Raw genomic sequence first — 24,234 nt, 5'->3', positions numbered from 1 at the left:
TTAAAGGCTCACTATGATCCAACCCCTTGAGCTAATTTGTCGTTTACTCACAAAGGAGGGCTACAATTACAAGAACAATGCCCCCATAAAGTCTCAATGACAGACATGTGGCAGGGTCTCTCTGTGTACTTTAAACCACCTCTTAACTGAAATTACAGGCTTGTGGAACAACCCAGGAAAGCACATGGCTCTATAATTCCCTCATGACAAGATGTTTTCCATGTAGTAATGGTTGTTAACACAAAACACCAAAGTGCATGCTGCATAATGCCAGGCTTCATAAACATGTAAACCAGGGCAGGGTTTCCACCTATGGTGACATGGGAGTAGTAGAAAAAGAGGTTGTGACAAAAGTTAGGCCATGCCGGATTGAATGCTTTTCATGTGTTACTTTCTATTAGTTATAGTAAAACAGTAGTTTTCTACTAGCAACCAAAAGAGAAGAGTTGCATAGAGGGGTGAAAATAACTTTGACATAAACTAAATTTTATTAAATTTGTGGTGTTGTTATGGATCTCATTTAAAAGCTATGGTGTTATTTCAATGGCAGTTTAGATGTGTTATGTATTTCTTAGTTTAGAACAGCAATGAAAACATGTTCCTATTTGAAGTAAATCACCTCAGCCCCGAGTTGCCTCACTCTGATTACTTACCTCGAAACATGTGTTCTGTGTGCAGGTTTCTTCTTGCTGAGTGTAGCTTTTAATCTGCATTTGTTGTTTATGGAACTTGATGCACTATGGATGCTTTGCGCGCTGTAATCATTAACACCTGTTTTTAAATCATCAGTAACGCCTGTTTTCACAAATGCTCCAAGGGACATGACGGTGGAGTCTGGCACGGATGTCCAGATTCCATGCAGTGCTCAGGGAGAGCCCACACCAGTCATCACCTGGAACAAGGTTAGTGTATTTTTGGCTGATCCACTGGCCTATAGCACTTTGGGCAGTTTATCCAGGAGGGCTATAATCTCTGACGTGACAGTAATTTCAATTTGATTACTATTATTTAGGAAATCAGAGTGTTCTGAGTTTCTTTCAGTGTCATTAACCAAGTAGTGTTTACTGTGGTTTCTAACTTTGAATTGCATATATGCAAATTGTGTGACCCATTTGTGAAAACATGTTTTCTTGCTACAACCCAGGCTGCCCCCAAATATCCCCTTTATTTTACAAATTTCATGGGTGTGCATGGGTTTATTTTCGAGTAGAGGAAACACAGTCTGTATAAAATTCTTGTGACATTTTGTGAGCTATATCAGCTATTTTTCCAGTGCCAATCATTATACTTCAAAATCAAAGAAGTCGACTCAGCATCATCAGAAAGATGCATTTTTGTACCCTTATAATTCAGCGTTCATACAACATGAAAGAATGTTTTTAGGTCTACTTTGTGTATTTAATATGAAAAGTACAGACTTTTAATGCATACTTTAATACATACAAATTATATTGTGTTGGAAGACCTTACAACTTGAGTGTATTTAAATTGTATTATTATATATTATTATATTAAATGCATTTAGTTGTGCTTTTGATAGCTTTTATCAGAAAATTCACAAACGTCATGTGTAATTTGTAGACATAACCGTTATTGCCCTTGGAACACATGATCAATAGACTGGTAAACATATTGATACACTTCAGTCCTACTTATTGAATTATATTGCAACTAAAAACGCTTTTAAATGCCTTTTGAGTTACATTTCAAAGTCACTAAATACACTAAATGCATTCAAGGAATGGTATGTTTATTAATGTGTACTTTAAAACACAGTTAAGCATACACTCAGTATATGATTAGGAATAACACACATAAATTATATTTTAGGAATGTTGAAATTTCTCTCACCAACAAGTGTTTTCACTTCTTAAATACTTGTACTTCTTCCACTTCTTGGAACAGCTTATTTTGTAGTGAAGTTAACTAATTAAGACAAATTCTTCTACATATGAAACATCTTGAGTGTATCAACATGTGTATTTGATTGGTAGTTAGTTAGAGTTATAGTAAGTAATATGCTGTATGCAAATGCACTAAAGCACACTTTAAAAGTCATGACTTTAGAATATACTAATATATTGTAAACAATTAACTTGACATTTTAAGAAAATGACAATAAAAATGCTTCAGTATGTTAGGAAGTGTATTTCTATACAGCATACTAAAGTATTGCTCGGAATGTATTACTTTAAAAATATACTTCTTAAAAAACACATATATATTTCAAATGTATTTCCATAAAATACTTAAAGCAAAAAATGTACTTTTTCATGTGCAGGATGGTGTACAGGTGACAGAGAGTGGGAAGTTCCACATCAGCCCTGATGGTTATCTGGAGGTGCATGATGTGGGCCTTGCTGATGGTGGTCGTTATGAGTGTGTGGCTCGTAACTCCATTGGCTTCTCATCAGCTAGCATGGTGCTAAGTGTGCAAGGTACAGTAAGAGCCAACTGCGTTAATTCTGAGCCCAGTCTTTACTGGACTTGGCTGCCTCTTAAACTCTTCATCCTTGCAGTTTGTGACTTTTTCTTAGCCCACTGGAACCATATTAATACATTTGGAAGAACCTTGGAATTTTGCCTTGTGATATTTCTCAAATGATATAAGAAATCTCTAAGTGTTATTCTCAGTGAAGTATAAAGTAGTGTTAGTTGTTAGATGTGTTTATCATTTACAATATATTTTTTAGACTGTAGACACAGATTCTTTAGAGAATGCTGTTTTTCTACTCAATGACCCTCATAAGAATGATCCATTACATTGCTACTATCCTAACTACTTTAGTACAATCTTGTGCTTTTTAGGCCCACTGCCCACTGTAAGTCTGTTTTTTTTATTAGATGGTCCTGTTAATGTTACACTGTCACAACAAGCTGAAGGTTATGGTTAGAAATATCAGGCAACAGATCATATGGCATACTAAAACGACTTCAAGTCATTATGAGAGTCATTTCTACCAAAATAAAGTAAGAAGTAATGTTCTTATTGAAATCAATTTCTTGAAGACGCTCTTAGTCTGGAGATGGTGTGCATTTTTAATAGAATGACTGAATAGAGCTGAGTAGTCTAGACTGCTACTTTTTGGCTCACCTGCTAGAGTCCAGTTTCCTCAGCTGTTTGTTTTAGGGCTCTGACACACCAAGCCAACTGTTGCCCATCAGACGCTGTCAGGTCATTGGTGAGCACCAGTAGCGACCGTCGCAGTTTGCGTGTATTGGCCGGTTGGCTCTAATTGTCTCTCATCAGCTCTTTTTTGCCCAAGTGAGAATGTTGAATCGGTGCATGAGGAGAAAAACAGAAGAGAGTAACGTTAGTGCGAGTAGCAATGTTTTATAACTAGAGATGGGCATTTTTGCCCAAATTTTTAGACAGTGTTTGAATGTTGTGTTTCCAATATGAAAATATTTAATCTTCTTATGAATAAACCAATGGTGCATTTTGTTTTATTGTTTGATGTACAAACAGTCACTATTAAATATCCTTTTCACTCACCCAGTGCCAAGTTAACAATGGTTTCCTTTCACTGTCACTCAAAAATGTGATACTTGTAAGACTTTCAAGCAGTATATTGATTATTTTGTGTTGCAGTTTTACAGGATGTAAAGCCTGCTGTACAGACTTAAGTACATATGTCAACTGTTAACTGTAGTCTTTGCAATGTGATCGAGCACGAAATTTTAGGAGACACTAAGCTCACAGAAGGTGATCATTAGTTTTCATTTGCTGGTACTGGTTTTTCTCATCAATTTGGTGTTTCTGCATCCATCCTCTGCCCATTTGTCATAGTTTCTGTTGGTAGGGTCAGTCAATCACAAATGACGTCTTGAGACAAGTTAAGGTTTATATGTTAATATAAACTATATTAATGTGCATTGCTGTACCTTTATTTCTTAGTTAACTCAGGTATGTTAAAGCATCCTCTATTATTTCGTCTGCGTTTACATACATTTTGTAGGTCCCTATAGATACCATATCTGTGGTCTGGTAAAGAAAGTGGACTATCGTTGTTACCTTTTTTAAGTGTTATAATACTTTTAAAGCAGTGACTGAAAACTGTATTTGCTAAGGTTATAGAAATCGTGTTCATGGCCACATATTTATCTTTATTTCTGCAGTGCCTCAGGTCAGCAGAGAGGGCGATCCATTTGTCTCCACTTCTATTCAAGAGGCCATTCGCAGTGTAGACAGCGCTATAGACTCTACCAGAAGACACCTCTTTAACGGGTAAGCTCACATTCTCTGCTGTTATCGCACTACCAGGCATATAAAAACACTTCTCGCTCCTGTGAGTCATGCTGGTGTAACGTTTAAGGAACTTAGCAGGACCACTTGGACTTTGGCATATGGCCTTTCCCACATTTACCGTTCCTAACTAGTTGTTGTTTGGACTCTACCAGCTGTTGGGTTGTGTTTGCCATCTGTCAAACAGCATACCCACCTGTGTTGGATCATCAACACTGTTTGTGTTGCTAAGGAAGTGACTGCTGATGGTTTGTTTCAGTGATTTAGTGCTCCGTTTCACACAAGGCATTTGCCAAAGTAGCTACCAAAGTAATGGAAACACTTACTGAGGGTGTGCAAGTTATATGAAAGCAGGTGCATAAATACAGGTGTTGTTTTTGAGCTCAGTGATTAACATATCACACAAACACATGATAAAAATTGTCTTAAAGCTTTTTTATCATGATATGATTGGCCTTTTCCAGTATGATATTAATGGAGTTTCACAGTACAAATATTATGATGTAATCTGGAATTTTAAAGCAAAACTTTTTCATAAAGACGTATATACATTTTTATAAAATAGTATTCATAGGTTTTGTTAGTGGAACGGTTACTGAATCACCAGTGATGCCCTGAGATTTGGTTTACATGTGATGGAATTATCTGGATTATCTTGTTTCAGTGTGTGTTTAGATTTGTAGTTCAGTTTCTTTTGTCTGGATAAATACAGAAAAGGTCGCATTTCAGTTCTAGTTTGTTTAGCATTCACACTAACATGTCTGACATCGAACTAAGAGATGTAAATAGAAATCATATGGGGGGAAAAATGTTTGTGTGTCTTGTTTTATTTTTGCCTTGTAATATTCTGTAGCTATAAGAGGCACAAGAGTGAGTGTGTTGCTGTGGTTACCATGTTTTCCCACCATGTATAGCAAAGTGAAATCACTAACACATGGCCTCAAGTATCTGGCTGCTTTTACAGCAGAACATTTTATAGTGCACTAATACATAATATAATTAATGTGTGAGGCCTTGTTTTTTCTCAGTTGTGATTTAAAACTATAACTATCCATTAGAAGATGATAAAATGCCTTGTGTTTAGGTCTGCCACAATTATGGTCATGATTATTTGCCATATAAGTAATTAACATGTGATTAACAGTGGTTGTCTTTTTTTTTTTTTTTTTATTAATTGAATGAAGCTATTGAAGCTGCACGCCTAACGTGGTCAAATTGGATGGTTAATTATGTTGCTGCCATATTTACTAGCTCCCAATTGAGAACAACACAGCACCAGATCAAACAAACCTTACTCTCCTCTGCCCTCTATATGTACTGCAGCACAAATCAGAAATTTTACTGACATATATTTGTCTCAACTCATCAGATGAAAAACCAGCCTTTTCATTCTATTTGTTGTTGTCTAAACATATGATTGGGAAAGCTGTGGAGGATAAATTTGACATCAGACAGTTGTGTAATAAGTGTCAGGCCTACATGTGTCAAAAGAGCATTAGAATTTTTTCTGTTGCACAAAGCGAAAAAGGTCTGTAGAGAGGTGACGACAGTTCATTCTGTATTTGGCTCATACGGGCATCTTTAGTCTTTTTGCGTTAATATTTGAAACACACAGCACCAGACTTCATTTGGAAGCTGACTGAAACTGACCTTCTTAAGGGCTCTCCGTCCACTTATTTGGTTTGCGCCAGGGTTTGAATGGCAGTGTTCTTACTTGTTCTAATGAACCACACAAACACCAGTTTTCATTTGAATCAAAACCAAGTGTGAACACACCCTTAAAGCACTAATCGTTTTTGACATGCATTGTTTTTGGTATTTTGTAGTGCCTATATTTCATATGAATGCAATTAGATTCGCCTAATCTGTAAATCAGTTTTTAAAAGTAGATCAAATTGCAGATTAGTGCAGCATATAACATTTGTAATTATTATAATAACTTTTGACTGTGAAAATGTAATAGGTTTATAGTGATGTCCCCCCTCCCCTCTGTCTGCTTTCTACTGAATGGTAACTCTACACTCATAAATCCAGTCAGCCCTAATCTAATAATCTACAGGACTTGTGATAATTGTCTGGAGGTTTGCTCTGCTATTAATTTCCTGGTGAGTCTCTGTGCTGTCCAGCCTTAGGGACGTTACTGGCATCCTGTGACAAATTAACTGCCAGAATCACTCACTGTGGACCACAAGGCTTCTAATTATCTTAATAATTTCACCATCAATGTTAAGGAAAAAGCCTTAGCTGGTCATGCAGTGGCTCCTCGCATTCCTACAAGGCTAATACATGTTTTGTCAGTAGAAGGAAAAGTTCATTTAGTCATCATCTGTCACTTGTCTTTTCATGTGAAAGCCTATGGGTGGTGTGTGTTTATTAATGTAATGTATAAAAATGTATGTGGGTTAGATGCAAATCAAAGATAAAAACACACCCAGGTTGACACTGTGTTAACATTTTAATGATAAATGATGCTGTTGCTCTGAGTCAGTGCATGATTAAGAATGCTCACTGTCGTGTCTAGAACAGATCAGAGAATTAAATAATTCTACCTAAACAGAGGCGTTAGCAAAGAAGTCATGTCAATTTCTCTGCATCTTAGTAGTTCTAACAGCTGGACTGCTGTGTCCCCTGCTGCCTGTGGCATCGTGTACATTTTTCTTGCGTGTTTTTTTTTTTTTTTCCCTGAGGTTCTCTTATGACGTTTGCATGGTTTTATGTACCAAAAGCAGTCATCATTAATTTTTACATGACCATTTTCCAACATCTGTTTATCCATTAGAATCAAACAATTTTTTTTTTCCCCCTGCGCCTGTAAGACTGATATATGTACATGAGGTCAGTTCTGGTTGGCTGCGCTGTATTATGCCTCATTCAGAAAGCAGCCTATGCTGAAACACTCCTTTTAACATGTGTGAATGGACGGGGCTAAACTGCTGTAGGCTGAACAGCCGTATGTAAAGGTGACATCACAGAAACACTGAAATGAAAACAGTTTTTGCTTCTTATTTTACATCTATAGCCTGGAGAGTGAATAGGACATTCTGATACATTAACAGGTTTAAATACTTCATCAAAATCATTTATTTAAAAAAAAAACCACACACACATAGACACAAACACATAGAGACCTGTACATCTCATCAATCACAGTTGATTCACAGTATGTAGTACTGCATGTACTGGAAGGAAAATGAGTACAAATGCTTGCACTTATTTTTATATTGTTTTTTTCCTGTCTTTCTCCTCCATTATTCGGGCAGCTCCCCCCGGACCCCTGGTGAGCTGCTGGCTTTGTTCAGGTATCCACGGGACCCTTACACAGTGGAACAGGCCAGAGCTGGTGAGATCTTTGAGCAGACCCTTCTCCTCATTCAGAGGCATGTCAACCAGGGTCTGATGGTGGACACCAATGGAACAGGTACGAGTACAATCGTCTGTTGAATATTGCGATCATGCTTGTTTTTGTCGTTTTCACTTTGGTTCGTTAAAAGGAACTTGGCAGCATTTTACTGAGTTTGTTCATAAGTGTGTAGCAAAGTTATGTTTAAAAGGGCAGTAAGTTCAGCCAGCTTTTTGGACACTGTGGCGCTTTGCACCGCCAAGAGGAGGCCTCACTGTTTTTACTGCTTATGACAACAGCCGAGCTCTCGTGGTCACACAGTGCCCTGACATAGCATAAGCATTTTGACCAGTCAGCACTGAATAGCTGGGCCTGTTTGGACTGTAGTAACTTTAGTCATTGTTTCACTTTCATACAATTCAAATGCAGCTTTATTTACTGTGCAAGCCTGATCACACAGACAAACAGAAAGGGAAAATAAAAAAAAAAAAGATATTTGCAAAGCCGATACTCCACCTATACAGACTCGCTCACTGTGTAAAACAGGGAGTAGGCCGAGTTCCAGTTTGTGTCATCATGATCCTCAGCTGACTGTTCACATCAGTTTTGGATGTGTAGTAAATCTTTCTTATACAGCTTATAGAGCTTGGTTATCCAGTTAGATACAATGTCGCTAGGAGCACATAGTTTGTGCAGCTTCTCCACTAATGCATTATAGTTATAATATTTGTACCAGCAATATGGAATATGCTCAGTTTATATCTTGTCCTACTATTGCACAGATGTCTTAGGTCACCTGAGAAAATTAATCTATTTACTTGGTAAAATGCTTGTTAGTAAACAATAAAACTATAGTTTGTCAGTCTGTTGGCTTAGATTTGTCCAAACCTGGCCATTATTTAAATGCAGCATCCAACAAGTAGGCCCAGTTTAAATACCTTTTTATTTACTTTGTCCCACTGGCTACATGGAGCACAAGGAAAGGAAGCTACAGTGAGGAGTCACCCATGGCTAGGTTAACATCAGTGCGCTAATCAGTTCTCCATGTTTTGTTTAGTTATAAATTTTGAAGATGGCATACAAATTTTGTGAAAATGGCTTTGTTTGGCTATACATTTTTGGCATAGAACTGTGGTGTATTGCCTTGCTTTTTGTCGTTGTTGGTCATGTAACCTTTAGCTTGCTAACTAGCAAGCTAGCAGAGCAATCACCTATAGCAGATGGAGTAACCTCAAGGCCAATATAATAAATTAAATTAATATAATTTTGAAACATTAAGCATTTTAAATGTTTTATTGCTTATAAATAGCTTTGTTCAACAGCTTGGGGGATTTGAAAGGAGGGGTGTGTCTGGTCTCAGTGTTTTATGGGCAAGTTCTGAAGTCAACACTGAATATATCAGAAAATATCTGAAGGCTCATCTAACACCCTTCACTTGAGCTTGTGAAGTTGACCCTTAAGATGGCATCATTTCTCAAGGAGAAATGGTTAAGCCAAGTGGACGAGAGTATGTTTAAACCAGTATTGAAATGGGTGGGTAATTTGGCTACTCATTTTTATTGTATTTTTTGTAAGCTGTGCTTCATAAAAGTTATTCAGATATGCTGGTGGTAGAATTTAACAGATCCATGCAATGCCTAGAACTGCATCAAGAAGAAGTGAAACCACTTGGAATTGTAATGTTAATTAGTATTCATTCTAATATATTTTAGTTTTTTACAATCAAATATACATTTAAGACTAAGACTTCAACACAGTACAGGAAGTCGGAGGAACATTTCTGTGCCTAAATGTTTATTATAACCCTCTCCTAGCTTTCCGCTACAATGATCTGGTGTCACCCCACTTCTTGGACATGATCGCCAACCTGTCCGGCTGCACGGCTCACCGCCGCTTCAACAACTGCTCGGACATCTGCTTCCACCAGAAGTACCGCAGCCACGACGGCACCTGCAACAACTTGCAGCACCCTATGTGGGGTGCCTCGCTCACTGCATTCGAGAGGCTGCTGAAGTCTGTCTATGACAATGGCTTCAACCTGCCACGTGGGGCCACGGAGAGACACCTCAATGGCTTCCCCTTGCCCTTGCCCCGCCTCGTCTCCACCACCATGATTGGTACGGAGACCATCACTCCAGATGATCGATACACACACATGCTCATGCAGTGGGGCCAGTTCCTGGATCATGACCTTGACTCCACTGTAGTTGCTCTCAGCCAGTCCCGTTTCTCTGATGGTCAGCTTTGCACCTCGGTGTGTACTAATGACCCTCCCTGCTTTCCAATCATGTTCCCACCCAATGACCCAAGGCAGAGGCGAGGCGGGGCACGCTGCATGTTCTTTGCACGGTCTAGTCCTGTATGTGGCAGTGGCATGACCTCGTTGCTCATGAACTCTGTGTACCCACGTGAACAGATCAACCAGCTAACATCTTACATTGATGCCTCCAACGTGTACGGAAGCTCACAGCATGAGGCAGAGGAGATCCGTGACCTGGCAGGCCACCGTGGTCAGCTGCGACAAGGCATCGTTCAGCGCACTGGGAAAGCCCTGCTGCCCTTCGCCACTGGACCCCCCACTGAATGCATGCGGGATGAGAATGAAAGCCCTATCCCATGCTTCCTGGCTGGAGACCACAGGGCTAATGAGCAGCTAGGCTTGACCGCTATGCACACAGTGTGGTTCCGTGAGCACAACCGCATAGCTGCCGAACTTCTACGGCTCAACCCGCACTGGGACGGAGACACTATCTACCATGAGGCTCGCAAGATAGTAGGAGCCCAAATGCAGCACATCACCTACAGCCACTGGCTGCCAAAAATACTAGGCGAAGCAGGCCTGAAACTAATGGGCGACTACCGAGGCTATGACCCCAACGTCAATGCTGGTGTCTTCAACGCCTTTGCCACTGCCGCGTTCCGCTTTGGACACACCCTTATTAACCCTATTCTGTATCGGCTGGACGAAAATTTTCAACCCATTCAACAGGGCCACATACCTCTACACAAGGCCTTCTTCTCTCCTTTCCGCATCGTAAATGAAGGAGGTATAGACCCTCTGCTACGGGGGCTGTTCGGTGTAGCAGGGAAGATGAGAGTAACAACTCAGTTGCTCAACACAGAACTGACCGAGCGTCTCTTCTCTATGGCCCATGCTGTGGCCCTGGACCTTGCAGCCATGAATGTCCAGCGAGGTCGTGACCACGGTATCCCCCCATATAACGACTACAGAGTGTTCTGCAACCTGACCTCGGCACAGACATTCAATGACCTGAGAAATGAGATTAGAAACCCCACAGTTCGGGAGAAACTGCAGAGGTAAACGAGATCTGAATTCACTTATGTAAACTTTTAAAGGAATCCTGCTGTGAAAAATCTTTTTTTCTTCCGTCTTGCCTAATGAAGTTGATCAGTCACAGATTTTGTAGCACTGAAGGCTATTGTACCTAATGATTAATGGAATATACAGGTCACCTAATAGTATCATGCTTCTGACACTTTTAGCATCAACTTCAGGCAGGCTTATTAGCTGCATTTGAGATAAGGAATAAATGATGTAAGCATAATTGTGTGATTTTTCCTTTTTAAATGAAAGAGAAGAATGTTTAGGCCACAGCTGGAATAAAATGTCTGCATTTATTCATTTTACTGTATTCATAACCCTCTACAAAAAAAAGAATTAATGCTTATCCAGGTAGATGTAGTACCAGTTTCTACATTGCATGCATGCTTACATATCGACATTGTATTGCCATCAGCAGATATGCACACATCAGATATCAGCAACGGCCCACAATTGCCATATCGGTACTTCCCTGTTAAGTGCGTTCGGGTGGTTTTACTGCTGCTGAACAATGACTGGCTGTGTGTGTTTCCAGGCTCTATGGCACACCCCTGAACATGGATCTGTTTCCTGCTCTGATGGTAGAGGACCTTGTTCCTGGCAGCAGACTGGGGCCCACCCTGATGTGTTTACTGGCCACCCAGTTTAAGCGTGTCAGAGATGGTGACAGGTGAGTTTTTGACTACTCAACAGATCAACTGCTTTTCTGATTGAGGTGGTTCATATGAGTCTGTTTCCTATTTGTGCAGGTTCTGGTATGAGAATCCTGGCGTCTTTAGTGCAGCTCAGTTAACACAGCTGAAGCAGGCATCTCTTGCCCGGGTCCTGTGTGACAATGGGGACAACATCACCCACGTACAGTCTGATGTCTTTGCTGTAGCAGAGTTCCCTCATGGTTTTGGAAGTTGTGATGATGTTCCTAAGATAGACCTGCGCATGTGGCAGGACTGTTGTGAAGGTATGTCAACAAATCAGATCATGGCCTGTATAAACACGTCACACATGTCAACACTGCATTTTTCTGCACTTTTTTTACATTTCATTATGTGGTGGCGTTCCTAGGTAATTTTATGGCTGGTGATTATGATGACAAGCTGTGCTGTTTAGCTAAAGCCCCTGTGTTTTGAGTTTCATTGGAAAGTGCATTCATGTGAGAGCTCTGCAGAAGGGCTTGTCACCACAGCAATGGGCATAAAGGCATCAGGGTACATGTGCAATCCATCCCTTCTTTTTAAACTGCAGATTTCATCAGCACCTGGGCGAGACATTTTAACTATGCACTCACTGAAGTTTGTTCAAAACCACAATTTATTGGGTGTTTAGTCTTGTAAAGATTAGTTTTATTCACAAGTGTCAAAATTGTATGAGTTATTCTTGCCTTAGACAATATATTATAGTAGCAGAAACCCAACTGACTCCAAGGCTCTGTGGTGAATTTCCCTGTCAAATCTTGAGTGCGAGCAATTACAAATAATTAGCTATTTACTTTGTCCTAATGAAACCAGTTTCCAGCTCACAAGTAGCCCTACATTTTTTCATATTTTGATTGCTCAAGCGTGTGCAATGGCACCATGGGGTTCACTACCGGTCATGGCATCTGGGGAATTAAGATTTACTACATATCTTCTACATGAGTGAACTGCACGTACTGACATTGCTCTGCACTATGACTTGTCTTTTGTCCACCACTGCATTTTGCATTTAAAATTTTAGCAGAATTTAGCAGTGTAGCATATAGTAGCTTTTTTTTGTTTGTTTTTTATAAAAGCAGAGTCAAAGGCAAAATTCTGGGACCTGAATTGTCTAGACTGTTGGATAGTTCTGGTCCTAAAGTGACTTCCCTGGATGTTGAAGTGTTTCATCTACTCTAACACATGCTGCAGCCCAGAAAGGGCTTGCTAATTAGTTGATTGGTGGCATTAGATTTAATGGGAGTGAGGGAAACTCTAAAATGTACATGACAAATGGTAATCCAGGACCAGATTTGAGAACCACAGGTCTAGATTTATCAAAGACAAAAGGGAGAGAACATAAGGGAATGTAAATAGTGAGAACAAATCACATACAGAAGTAATAGATTATGATGGAGTGAGTTTGTTCATTTGTACAGGAATCAATTGCAGTCATTGTGGCCTAAAGCAATATGTTGTGTCGAGTTGAAATAAACAAACATGACTCACCACTGCCCTCTGAAAATGTTAGAATTTATGCTTCCCTAATATAAGTCCCCTAATGTGTCTCAATAAATGCGTTTTTGCCTTTCTTTTATTTGTAGAAATTCAAACCCTCAGTGAGATCCAGGGGATGTAGTCTGTTGTCTGCAGTGAAGTTTATTTCATTGTCAGCGCAGGCCACAGACAAACAGCTAGCCTGTAAGACATTTGGCTAACACAATTATATAGCTGGCCTGATGCCAAGAACAGACCCAGCTTATGCAGGTCAAGTATCAGGTGTGACAAACATGGCCATGTAGGAATAATGGTAACACTTTATTTGAAGGCTACCTACATAAGGGCTTCATAGCACATTCATAAGCACTGAATAATGTGTTTATGAAGCACTACTTGAACATTTATTAAGTGCTTATGTCGGTTCTCGCAACCTGACATAAGATGTTTTATGAAATAAATGACATTGTACTGACATAATATGAATAAACCTTGAACATATTTACAGCACTAAACATATTTAAAACACTATACATAATTGCATCAATCATCTTATCTATGCCATGGAGGGAAGAGGGGGTGGTTTCCAGGCATATTTCACCTGATATTAATACAATGTCGTCTTAAGAATGCTGACATATATAGTTATGTATAGTGTTTTAAATATGTTTTCATAAAACATATTTCATAAAAAACATATTTCATAAAGCATCTTATGTCAGGTTGAGAGAACCGACATAAGCACTTAATAAATGTTCAAGTAGTGCTTCATAAACGCATTATTCAGCGCTTATGAATGCGTCATGAAGCCCTTATGTAGGTAGCCTTCAAATAAAGTGTTACTGGAATAATCAAGAATAGACAGAAGAATGTTCTTAATACAGTCACAGTACAGGCACACACAATACAGAATATAATGACGTATAACACAACACTAAACACATTACAGAGCAGTACATTTCTACATATTCAAGTGTATTTGCCTCAGCCCAACAAAGGAAAACACACTCAATTCATTCGGTTCAGTAAAGCTAAAAACTGGGTTAATAATTGTGGTCATCTCAAATAATTGCAGTCAGTAGATTATGTAATAATTGTGACAAGCCTACCCAGGATCAATTCTGGGCCTGTTTGTAGGTGGGGCATCGTCACATGTTAGATTTCATACAGGATTAGATCGCATTCATTCTTTTGTTCTCTTGGGTATCTGATCAAGCAGCTTCTCTATTTAAATTGGATTGTACAGCATCACTGATTTCAAACTAAATCTGCAAACATTAATTATGAATTAGTGAATTAGTCTTTTGAAATGAATTAGTCTTGTTGTAAGTAAATTATGTTGAGAAACAGGAGACAAAAATGTATTGGAAAATGTATTAGTATTGTGGTGTTTGTTGCTTATATTACTTAATACAAATAGCACATTTCTGTTAACACTTAAATTGACTTTGACATCCATCAGTACCCTTTAAAAACAAATTAGTTGTAGACTTTTGCATTAAAATGTAAAACTTCTGAGTATTGTTTAATGCTTTTCTGCTGTGGGTAGAGTTTAAGCTGTCAGCACAATTAAATATAGGAAAGGCACACATACTAAACTATGAACATCCTGTCAGAATGCTGTCTGCGGAGACGTCAGTGGGAATGAACTGTTAGTACTGATTCATTCACAAGGCTATAAATGGACTGAGTGAGGTGTGCATACTTAGTTTTAATGTGTTCTTTGTGTAGGTGTTGAAAGAAAGGGGAAGTATTTAGCATCTTCATTTCTTTCCAAGATCATTTTTAAAACTATAATGAGAACTTTTTAAGAACAGGTATGTTTGAAACTCATGGAACCAAAGATAGGTTCCCCTTATATGTTTCATTCTTATAATAATGTAGCAGGAGATGTTAACTACATTTCAGATGTACTTGGCCTTTAGACAGCACTTGATTTATGATGAAACATATAAATCCTTCTTTAATAGAGCTGATTGTGGGGGATTTATGTGTTTGCAGATGTCATGCTTCAAAGGTGACTTTGAATTCTGTGTTTCAGTGTTAGTGCTTTTCACTACAAGCCGTATTGCTGACAGGATTCTCTTTCTTGTTTCTCTTACATTAGTGCCTTTATTGCACTGATGCGTTGAGACAAGTTTTGCCCTGCCAGATAAAAGCATTGAGCATTGCTGTGATCCACACATCATTCACGTACAGAACGCCCACAAATATAATTTGAAGATCTGTGAATGTCTGTGAAGGTTTATAAAGAAGCTATTTTGTTGATGCTTCTTGCAAATGTTTTTCCGTACAATCATATGCAAATGAACAAATTACAAGTTTTTTTTATTTTCTAAGTGAAAATAAGTTAACACACCCTCTACAGAGAACACACTTAAATGTTGCGGTTTTAATGCACAATTTCTTTGCTTACATCTGGAAAAAATATATCTTGCATTGGCAACATTTTTTTAAAGATGTTAAATTCAGCAAATAAACCGTGTGCATGTATTAAAATTTGTAGTGATGTGTTAACTTATTTTCTCTTGGGAAAACAACAAAATGTAATTTCCACGGGCGCCCAAACTTTTTTTACACGCGTTTCCCTTAACATTATATGAGTTTTTAATAATGAATGGACCTATGAAAGTGGTCCATAAAAATAAAATGAGAAATAAAATCTAGTTACAATAATGTACATTAAAATTAAGAATGATTTTGGCGTCTTCTGTAAAGTTGCCATTTTATAGATATGATGATATAAACAGTGGCTGTTGTTGCCTTAGCTCTACATGAGAGAGTGTTGTTTTCATTTCATAACCTGAGTAAAGGTCATCTGTGACTAAACCCACAGACTGCCGCACTAAAGGTCAGTTCAATGCCCTGTCCTACCACTTCAGAGGCCGGAGGTCTGTGGAGCACAGCTACGCAGAGGAGAAACCTTCTGGAAAGCTTGAAAATGATCCCAGGTAAAACTTATTTTTAGCTCCACCTGCAAGTAATTTATCTTAGAAATCCTTTGAAGGTTTTAGGAAAGGTTTTCAGTTATGCTCTTCAATGGAATGTAGGCATGTTGAAGTTTTACCCCATATCAAATGTAACTCTAGATTAAATTAATATACTGTGTCTGATTTGTTTTTCAGCTTTGAAGAAGACAGAACCATCGTAAATGTGACTCTCGCACCACAGTCAAGCACTGAACCCTCGCTAAATGAGTTCCAGGACTTTGTCACTGACATGCAGAAGACTATCACTAGTTTACGAAAGCAGGTGAGGCTGAAAGTCTGTTCCATGGTGGTGTTCTCTATCGGACATTATGCTGCACAGGCAACTTTATACTGAAATTAATCTGAAGATTAGTTCTAGCAATAATACAATGTGTAATTGCTGTCAAAACAAAACACATCTCCATATTGGTCTTTTTTTATATTTTTATTTATTTATTTACATAATTTAAAAAATGCTAGCTGCCACTAATACTGTGTCAGTTTTGTGACAAATGGACCAACAGAAGTGTGTCTAAAAAATGCAGAATTGTTTCCTTGTTTCCTAAACTTTACATTAAGGTTGTGTGTTTACATTACCTTACATTACGGTCGTGTTCTTTTAAAGATACCTTTTTGGAGATATGAGGTTTTGTTCATATAGTGGCAATATGTTAGATATACAGTGAGAGGAAATACATATTCAGACATTTTGTTATTTAATGTACGTCCAGTGCGTATATCCACTTCAGATTTGCACACTATGCCTTTTGTCTTTATACTTACAAATATAAAACAAAATATGCATTTATGAGCATAAACAAAGAAATATTTAAATAACTAAGTTTATAGTGAAAAAGTACTCAGACACCACAAGAAATCACATTAGTACTTAAGTGCAAAGCTGTTGTTGGTAATTAGGTTTCTGCAGCATTGTAGTTCAGTTTAGGCCAGTTTCTCTTGGCAGACTGTCTTCAATTGGGCTCATAATTTCAAAGTCAAGTCAGGAGCCTGCCTAGTTATTTTTAACTGTATGTTGGCTGTATGATGCCCTCATCTACATACTTCACTATGGGTACTGTTTATGGTCTTTGCTAGGCCTCTGTACCTTATTCCATTTAAGTAAGTGTTGTTTAACAATGTGCTCCCTGAGGACTTTCACAATTTTACCATGCATGAAATTTTCCCAACCATTGGCAGTGTCTTAAAATGACACCAGGTGGAGTTTGCACAAGAATATTTTTACTTTTTTATTTTTGCAATATAAATACATAGAAATGTATATATGTGTAAATTGTAATATAGTGTGTTTGTATTCTTCTTCCATATCTGCTTATAAAAATGAGGTTTTCTTATAACAATATCAATAAAATACACATTATACAGTAATTCTGCTGGGGTTCACAGGTCTGGAAGTATTTCCACATTTACTACATCTCTTTTTTGTGATATCTGACAGCACCATACATATGTTTTACTATAAGACACCCTTTGTACAGGAAGCTACTCTATTTGAGGACAATGTTATTTCAGAGAGTTGACAGTATGAGCTGGTGCTGTTTGAACTGAAACAGGATATCCTAACTGTGTATCCGATAGCACTGCACATTTGGAGCGTTTAAGCCGAGTTTTGAGGACTGTAGGGGAATCTGCGTTTTAAACGCATGGCTTTAGTTCATTTACAGAGTTACAAATTTAATGGCTCTGCAACTCACGTCTTACGTCACGTTTAAACTAAGAACTTCAAATATGTGATTTTTATTTTGAGCCTCATAATCAAGGACCTGTCTTTTTACTGTGCCCCTCTATCATTTTTAAAGGAAATTATTTACAGATGGCTGCTCTGCTTGAGGTTAAAGCACAAATAACTGTTGGATTAAGCAGCGCTGCTTGGCCTCATGCTGATAGAACTTTAAGACGTACTTTAGTTTCCCCAAAGATATTCCTGTGGCCTGCACTAATTCAGTTGGATATGCCGAGGCAAAGAATTTCACTCTTTGGCATCATCTGCCCCACAGATAAAAAGACTTGAAGCCCGTCTCAGTAAGACAGACTGCACTGATGAGGAAGGAAGAGAGCGGAGGCATGGAGAGAGCTGGAAGAAAAACCCCTGCACCACATGCGAGTGCAAAGTATGTACAGCACGTTTTCTCTATACAGTGTTCAGCAATGCTTTGGAGTAGGCCCTGTTAAAACAGTTTGCTGGAGATTCATTCCACAATAGGGAAGAGTGGGGCACAACCTGATGCATTTTGGGTTTTGCTTAATTCATTTTAAATGTGTTTGAGTAAGGTTAATCATTATGTACACACAACCTGTACATCTTTGCTAAAAGAAATTATAATGTAAACTTTGGAACACCCACTAGCTACAAAACATTCAACAGAAATTCAGCTGAAACTAAGATTGATTTTATTTACAGAATATTTATGCTACGTTTCTAATGAAACTGTGCATAAAAACATCAAAAATGAACTGTTCTGAGTCTAATGGGGAGATATAAACTTCCCCCAATTGCTTCCCTTCAGAGGCCTAGTTTTACCCTGCGTTAGGTTGTGCCTCATTATCCCTACATCTTTTTAATATGTAAGTTTTTATTATCTATATTGTTTCTTGGGGTGTTTCCAATTTGAAAGATCACCATCTGAAAATTGATAATATAATGTAGTGTAAGATTGAAATGTACTATAAGCCTGTTACACAAAATTTCTGTATATTAAACGACAGAACTGACCAAACAGTAGAATGTTGTTGTTTACACGCCAGTTTTGTACCTGATATAGAAGGCAGGGCATGGTTGGCCAGTGGTTTATCATTGTGTACTCCAAATTGTCTTCTCAACTAATGCACTGTTAAATCTGGAAACTGTTCTACAGCAGTGGGAAATTGGGCTCAACAAAGGCTTCACAGTTTTGTGTCATTGCCAAAGTTTCCTGCAATCACAGGTTTCACCTTAACATCTGGATTCAGTAAAATTTCCATCTGGAGCAGGGAGGGTGGAGCGAGCGTAATTGGTTGCGTGCACCATGCATAAAAGTAAAAGGCAATAAATCCCATCTGTGTGCTTATTTTAATTTTCATGTATTTGAAACACAGTCCATCCAATACAGGTGGGCTAATTCCATTACAGTGGCTCTATTTATCACCTGGAAATTGATTCCACACACAAACACATCTGAAGTAACATTATAGTGCCTTAGCTATGGGTGGGCAATATGACAGTTATTGTGATAAATTATGCCACAGTACACTTTTCTGAGCATATTGTGTATATCAGTGCTTAAAGAACATTGATTACAAGGTCTGTTCAATTGGAATTAGTGCAATTTATAAAACATTGGACAGCAAATCATTTTAGTTGCATTTATTTTTATTATATGTTTATATGTGTCACTACAGATGCTATTTTTTTTTATCCAACTTATTAAATCTCAGAAGAACAAAACATTGTGATGCATATTTTGTATAATGAAAATGTATTGAAGCACCATGATATTAAAATTTTGCTGTATCACCCACCCTTGGCCTTACTTTTCATATGCCATTTGTAGGTGGCACCAAATGGCACTTTGTTCAGTCAGACTTTTGTCTGCCTGGTGTGAATGCCAACCCCACGCCAGTGCTAGTCAGTAGTTTTGTGTGTGGGAGGTCTTAGTATCAGCTGTGTCTCTTACTGATACACACACTTTTCTCCTGTTCTGTTCTGTTTCTGTGCCCAGAGAGGATTTAATGCTGCCACAGATTCAGACTAGCCCTTTAAGCACATGCCAAGTGACATTCTTGGCCATTCCAAACCTTTTCCCGTATCGCTTTCTCTCTGAGTAACTTTGATAATCCATTGTATCTTTGTCTGTCTAATCAAAAAGACAAGTGGTGTTTCTGTCTGGCTTCACTTGGCTGTAAAACTGGCTAATGTAATACCCTCTCAGGAATTTCAGTAAAAGCATGCAGTGAAGCATGGTGACTGTAAATAGATTTTTTTTATTCTCCCTTCATTGCCCATGGCTGAATCTCAAATGCCCCACTAATGCCTTTATAGTGCACTATATAGGTCTTAAAATAATGGCTCCTGCACCCAAACATTGCATAATATGTCTAACAAAGAGACATTTTTATTCAACCATGTGTCCACAATTCCCTTCCAGATATATTTGGGTAAAGAAGTCAAATATTCCATATTTGGCTGGCTGAAATAGCCAAAACTCATAGATCACTATATTCACTATATAGAAAGTAGGGAGCCACTTGACATTCAACCTTTATCTTCTTCTTCCCTGCTAGGAGGCCCAGGTGACGTGTGTTGTGGAGAGATGTCCCCCAGCATCGTGTCCAAACCCTGAGACACTGAAAGGTGCTTGTTGCCCTGTGTGCCTCACTCAACCATCAAAACAGCAGGGCAAGCAACATCATGTATAACCTCAGGACCCCAATCATCCTAGAGAGAGACCCAATCGATGCGGCCCGTCGCATTCAAATGCCTCGATTTTATTTTTTCTCTGATTTTTTTTTTTTTTTTTTTTTTTTTTTTTTTTGGTTTTTTTTTTTTTTTCTCCATATCTCCTGGCATGGCATCACTTCTGCCAAGAGCAGAGAAGTTGCCACATTATCAGCCTTTAAAATAAAATGGATGGATGAATGGATGAGCGGATGGATGCATAGAGGATGTTCTCTTCCTCCATCAGGCCTAACCAAAGGGACCAGAGGCCTTCAGAGACCTCCAGAGGTCTTGGCCTGACAGTTACTGCCCTAACGCATGCACTGAAGAGGAGAGGATTACATTGCAAAACAAGCTTGAAGGGATCCTACAAAGAAACCGATATCAGCCATGTAGTCTCTAAAAAGCGTTCTCAGGTTAGAGATGCCAGATTAATGGTGCTACTCCCCCTACGGTAATGACACACACATAGTTCATGCAGCCTTAAAAAGTATTGTTTTGTACCTTTTTTTTAATGTTTTGTTTTTACACAGTATGCAAAAATGTAATATACACTCATAATGTGCCCTTGGGGCATATTCCTGGTTTTATAATTACTCGTAAGACGTTTTATATGAGAAATGATTAGAGTTACTCCAGCTTTTACTAAATGTTTATGGTGCTTTTATCATTTACTGAATATATGCATATTTCACATACCCCCACTTTTGTATCAACCTCTGTGTGAAGATAATGTGAATATCTAGGGGAAAAAATGTAATTGAAGAAAGTCTACTGATCACCAAGTGCTTGTTTCTAGCAGTGATTGCTGGTCAGCATCTGGTGTTTTTCATATTTCCTTGTTTTACCCTAACAATAAATGGTTTTAACAGGGACGGAGGTGTGGTAGCTGAGGTAAAGATCTGTTTGCAGTTCCATCAGGAACTTGCAATGTTCTTAAACACATCTTGCTAACTGACCAGTGCAGTATTTCCAGCCAGTTCCAGAAAGGTAGTCCACTGCCAGCTATTTCCTTCTCTGTTTGAACAGGCTTTCCAACACTGTTTGAAGACGAATGTACCATGCAGTGCCTCACCACAGTGCAGTACAAGCCTCAAAATCGTGCTCTTGTCAGCATCATTTACCGTCTCCAGTTATTCTTCTTTTCCTCTTCACCCTTATGCCATACCTGGTCTTAGGAGAGGCCTGTTACATTTCCCTGGTTTTCTTTTCTGCCCACCCTTCTTCTTTTATCCACTTTACAAAATAGTGGGTTATGTTCAAGTTTGGGCACCTGACAGCACATGGATCAATTCCCACTTTCTCTCCCTCTTTCTTTTCTACCTTCTTTAATCACATGTCCTAACCGTATGTAACATGACTTCAAGACCTCTCTCGTTTCCATCTCTCGCCTGTTGGAAGGTGAGAACGTTTGTCCACAGTCTCCAGAATTAGCAGGAGGCATGTGAACAGCGCTGATGTCATGTTTGAGAGCGTGATGCTCTCTGACCTTACTCGCGCTGTAATCTAAGCCATATGGATAAGAGAGGGATGGGTGGAGCGACTTGGAAAAGATCTCCTTTCTTTGTGAAAAAGAAGAATAATACTGTATAACCCAAAAGAATAACTGAGAATCAAACAATAACAGGCACATATACAGCTCACACTCCTACAAGTGTGCAGTTTTCCTGATACTCTGGTATACCACTTGTGACTGGTGACCACTCTTGCTCTTTGGTTGTTCTCTCTCTGCTTGCTTACTATCATTTCTTTTCATTTCTTTTTTCTTTCTTTGTTTCTTTCTTTGTTTCTTCCCTGCGTTCTAATTGGCCAGCATATGATATCCTTTGCCAGATGAAAGTAATAATAATCTAGATGTTGTTGGACAGTGGTATTGCCAGCCTTGTGTTACTGAACAGTCCAACAGCTATTAGTATTAATTTAGTGTTTTCCAGGTTTATGTATTTGCTCTGTTTTCTCCCCTCCCTGGGTCTGCTGTTCATCTGTGATCTCTGTACACTCATACTTAGAAATATTCTTAGTGCTGATTTTGTCCTTCAGCCCTTTCTCTGCCCCCCCCCCCCTCCCAACTGAGCTCATTTTCCAATGCACTGCCCCACAAGACTGAACAAACTGACGCAAGTGGTCAAAGTGATTGCCTAGTATTTTGTATTGTACTTCTGCCAAAGATTGTTTGCACTGTATTGTATGCCTCTCAACAATAATAAATGAACACATTTGACAAAAAAAAAAATCAGCTGTGCTCTTTCAAAAACCATCCAGACTTACTTCATTCTCAGTCAGATGTATTACATAAAAGCCATGCACAGTCAAAAAGGCCAAGAATAGTTAACACCAATAAAATGGAAAATACTACATCAAAACGTGTTTTCTATTAAATTTCAGTTCCACTGTGGAAATGAAGTGTAAGTCTGATTGTTTTCTCACTCAACACGTGAAGAAAAGGGTACAATATATTCCACCTTCTTAAGTCTACTGTTTTATTGCTGAAAGAAATTGACTGGCTTGTGAATATACTTCATCCCTAAATTTCAATATTGTGAATCTACATGAAATCAAGGCACATTTTGTTTCACATGACACACAGCACTGTGCCAAAGTCAGACATCCTTCATTTATTTAATTTCCAGTCAAAATGGCCATTAAGTAAGTTATACATTTTTCAGGAGATGTTTATGAGGAGATTATATATTACATAATCCACTTGAAAAGGTATTAAGTTATAGGAGTTATAGAGGACTCCTAACAACCATGCAAGACCTGGCAGACCACCAAAACTGACACCTTCAGAAAATCATTCAAATCAAGGGTTTCAGCTTTGAGAGAGGAGAAAATCAAACTCTATTCTTGCTTTAGATCTGAAAAAAATCCACAGACCTTTCTATCCATCTTTCACTGTGAGACCAACTCAACATCATGGATCACAAAGAATGTGCAGTTGTCAAGTTGCTGATAAAAGAAAATTCATTAAAAAAAAGAGAAGTTGCTAACATTCTGGGAACTGACCACTGAAGAATCCAGACCTCAGCATCACTGAATGTGTTTGGGGTTTCTCCATAATTGGCAGAAGCTTCAAATGCAACCAACTTCTAAAACTGAACTTTAGAGGTGTAACAAAAGACCCCTGCAGATTTCTTTGAGAAACTGAAAGCAAATATCCCAAAAAGGATGGAACACTAAATACTGGATTATTTACCATTATTTACAATTTATTTTTCAGTGTGAGGAATGAGAGCAGAAAACATATTAAACAGCTTACACACTCACACACACACACACACACACACACACACACACACAAACAAACATATATTCTCTTCTTCTTCAGCTGTTCCCTTTAGGGGTCGCCACAGCGGATCATCTGCCTCCAACACAAACATATATATATATATAATATGGAACTTTCTGTAGATCTGTGCAAACACGTTACAATTGTGTTTATCTTGGGCATTTTGACATAAGTACAGAACTAAGCAGCTGTGTGAAGGTTGTCCATTATACTTCAATTTAGATTTACAGCTTATCTCCATCTGCTCTTCTGATCATGTCACAAACACATTGCTATGTGATCAAAGCCACAACTACATACATGACTTTGATAAATACGGAATTTTTAACAGGATCCAGCTGCAGACTGTTTTTATCCTGTCGTGCAGACATCCTCTTCAGAACACAGTCCTTAGATCAGATGAGGACATAATATGGTATGTAGTGAATGTTGCAAAGATAAACAAGA

At 38.5% G+C, this 24,234-nt stretch overlaps 1 protein-coding gene across 1 annotated transcript in view; it reads left to right on the top strand.

The window, feature by feature from the left end:
* LOC108423483 (peroxidasin) overlaps nucleotides 1-22,723 on the top strand; it is a 69,317-nt gene extending 46,594 nt beyond the window's left edge. Inside the window, exons 13-23 of the mRNA XM_017690803.2 lie at nucleotides 790-902; nucleotides 2,282-2,438; nucleotides 4,120-4,228; nucleotides 7,507-7,664; nucleotides 9,401-10,904; nucleotides 11,465-11,599; nucleotides 11,679-11,887; nucleotides 15,934-16,048; nucleotides 16,223-16,349; nucleotides 18,082-18,195; nucleotides 20,345-22,723. Coding sequence (XP_017546292.1) covers nucleotides 790-902; nucleotides 2,282-2,438; nucleotides 4,120-4,228; nucleotides 7,507-7,664; nucleotides 9,401-10,904; nucleotides 11,465-11,599; nucleotides 11,679-11,887; nucleotides 15,934-16,048; nucleotides 16,223-16,349; nucleotides 18,082-18,195; nucleotides 20,345-20,479 — 2,876 coding nt within the window. The 3' untranslated portion in view covers nucleotides 20,480-22,723. The remainder of the gene's footprint in view (nucleotides 1-789; nucleotides 903-2,281; nucleotides 2,439-4,119; nucleotides 4,229-7,506; nucleotides 7,665-9,400; nucleotides 10,905-11,464; nucleotides 11,600-11,678; nucleotides 11,888-15,933; nucleotides 16,049-16,222; nucleotides 16,350-18,081; nucleotides 18,196-20,344) is intronic.
* Nucleotides 22,724-24,234: the final 1,511 nt, after the last annotated feature.

The sequence above is a fragment of the Pygocentrus nattereri genome, chromosome 10 (assembly GCF_015220715.1).
Source record: "Pygocentrus nattereri isolate fPygNat1 chromosome 10, fPygNat1.pri, whole genome shotgun sequence".
Taxonomy (NCBI): domain Eukaryota; kingdom Metazoa; phylum Chordata; class Actinopteri; order Characiformes; family Serrasalmidae; genus Pygocentrus; species Pygocentrus nattereri.
This window is presented reverse-complemented; position numbering and strand designations above follow the sequence as displayed.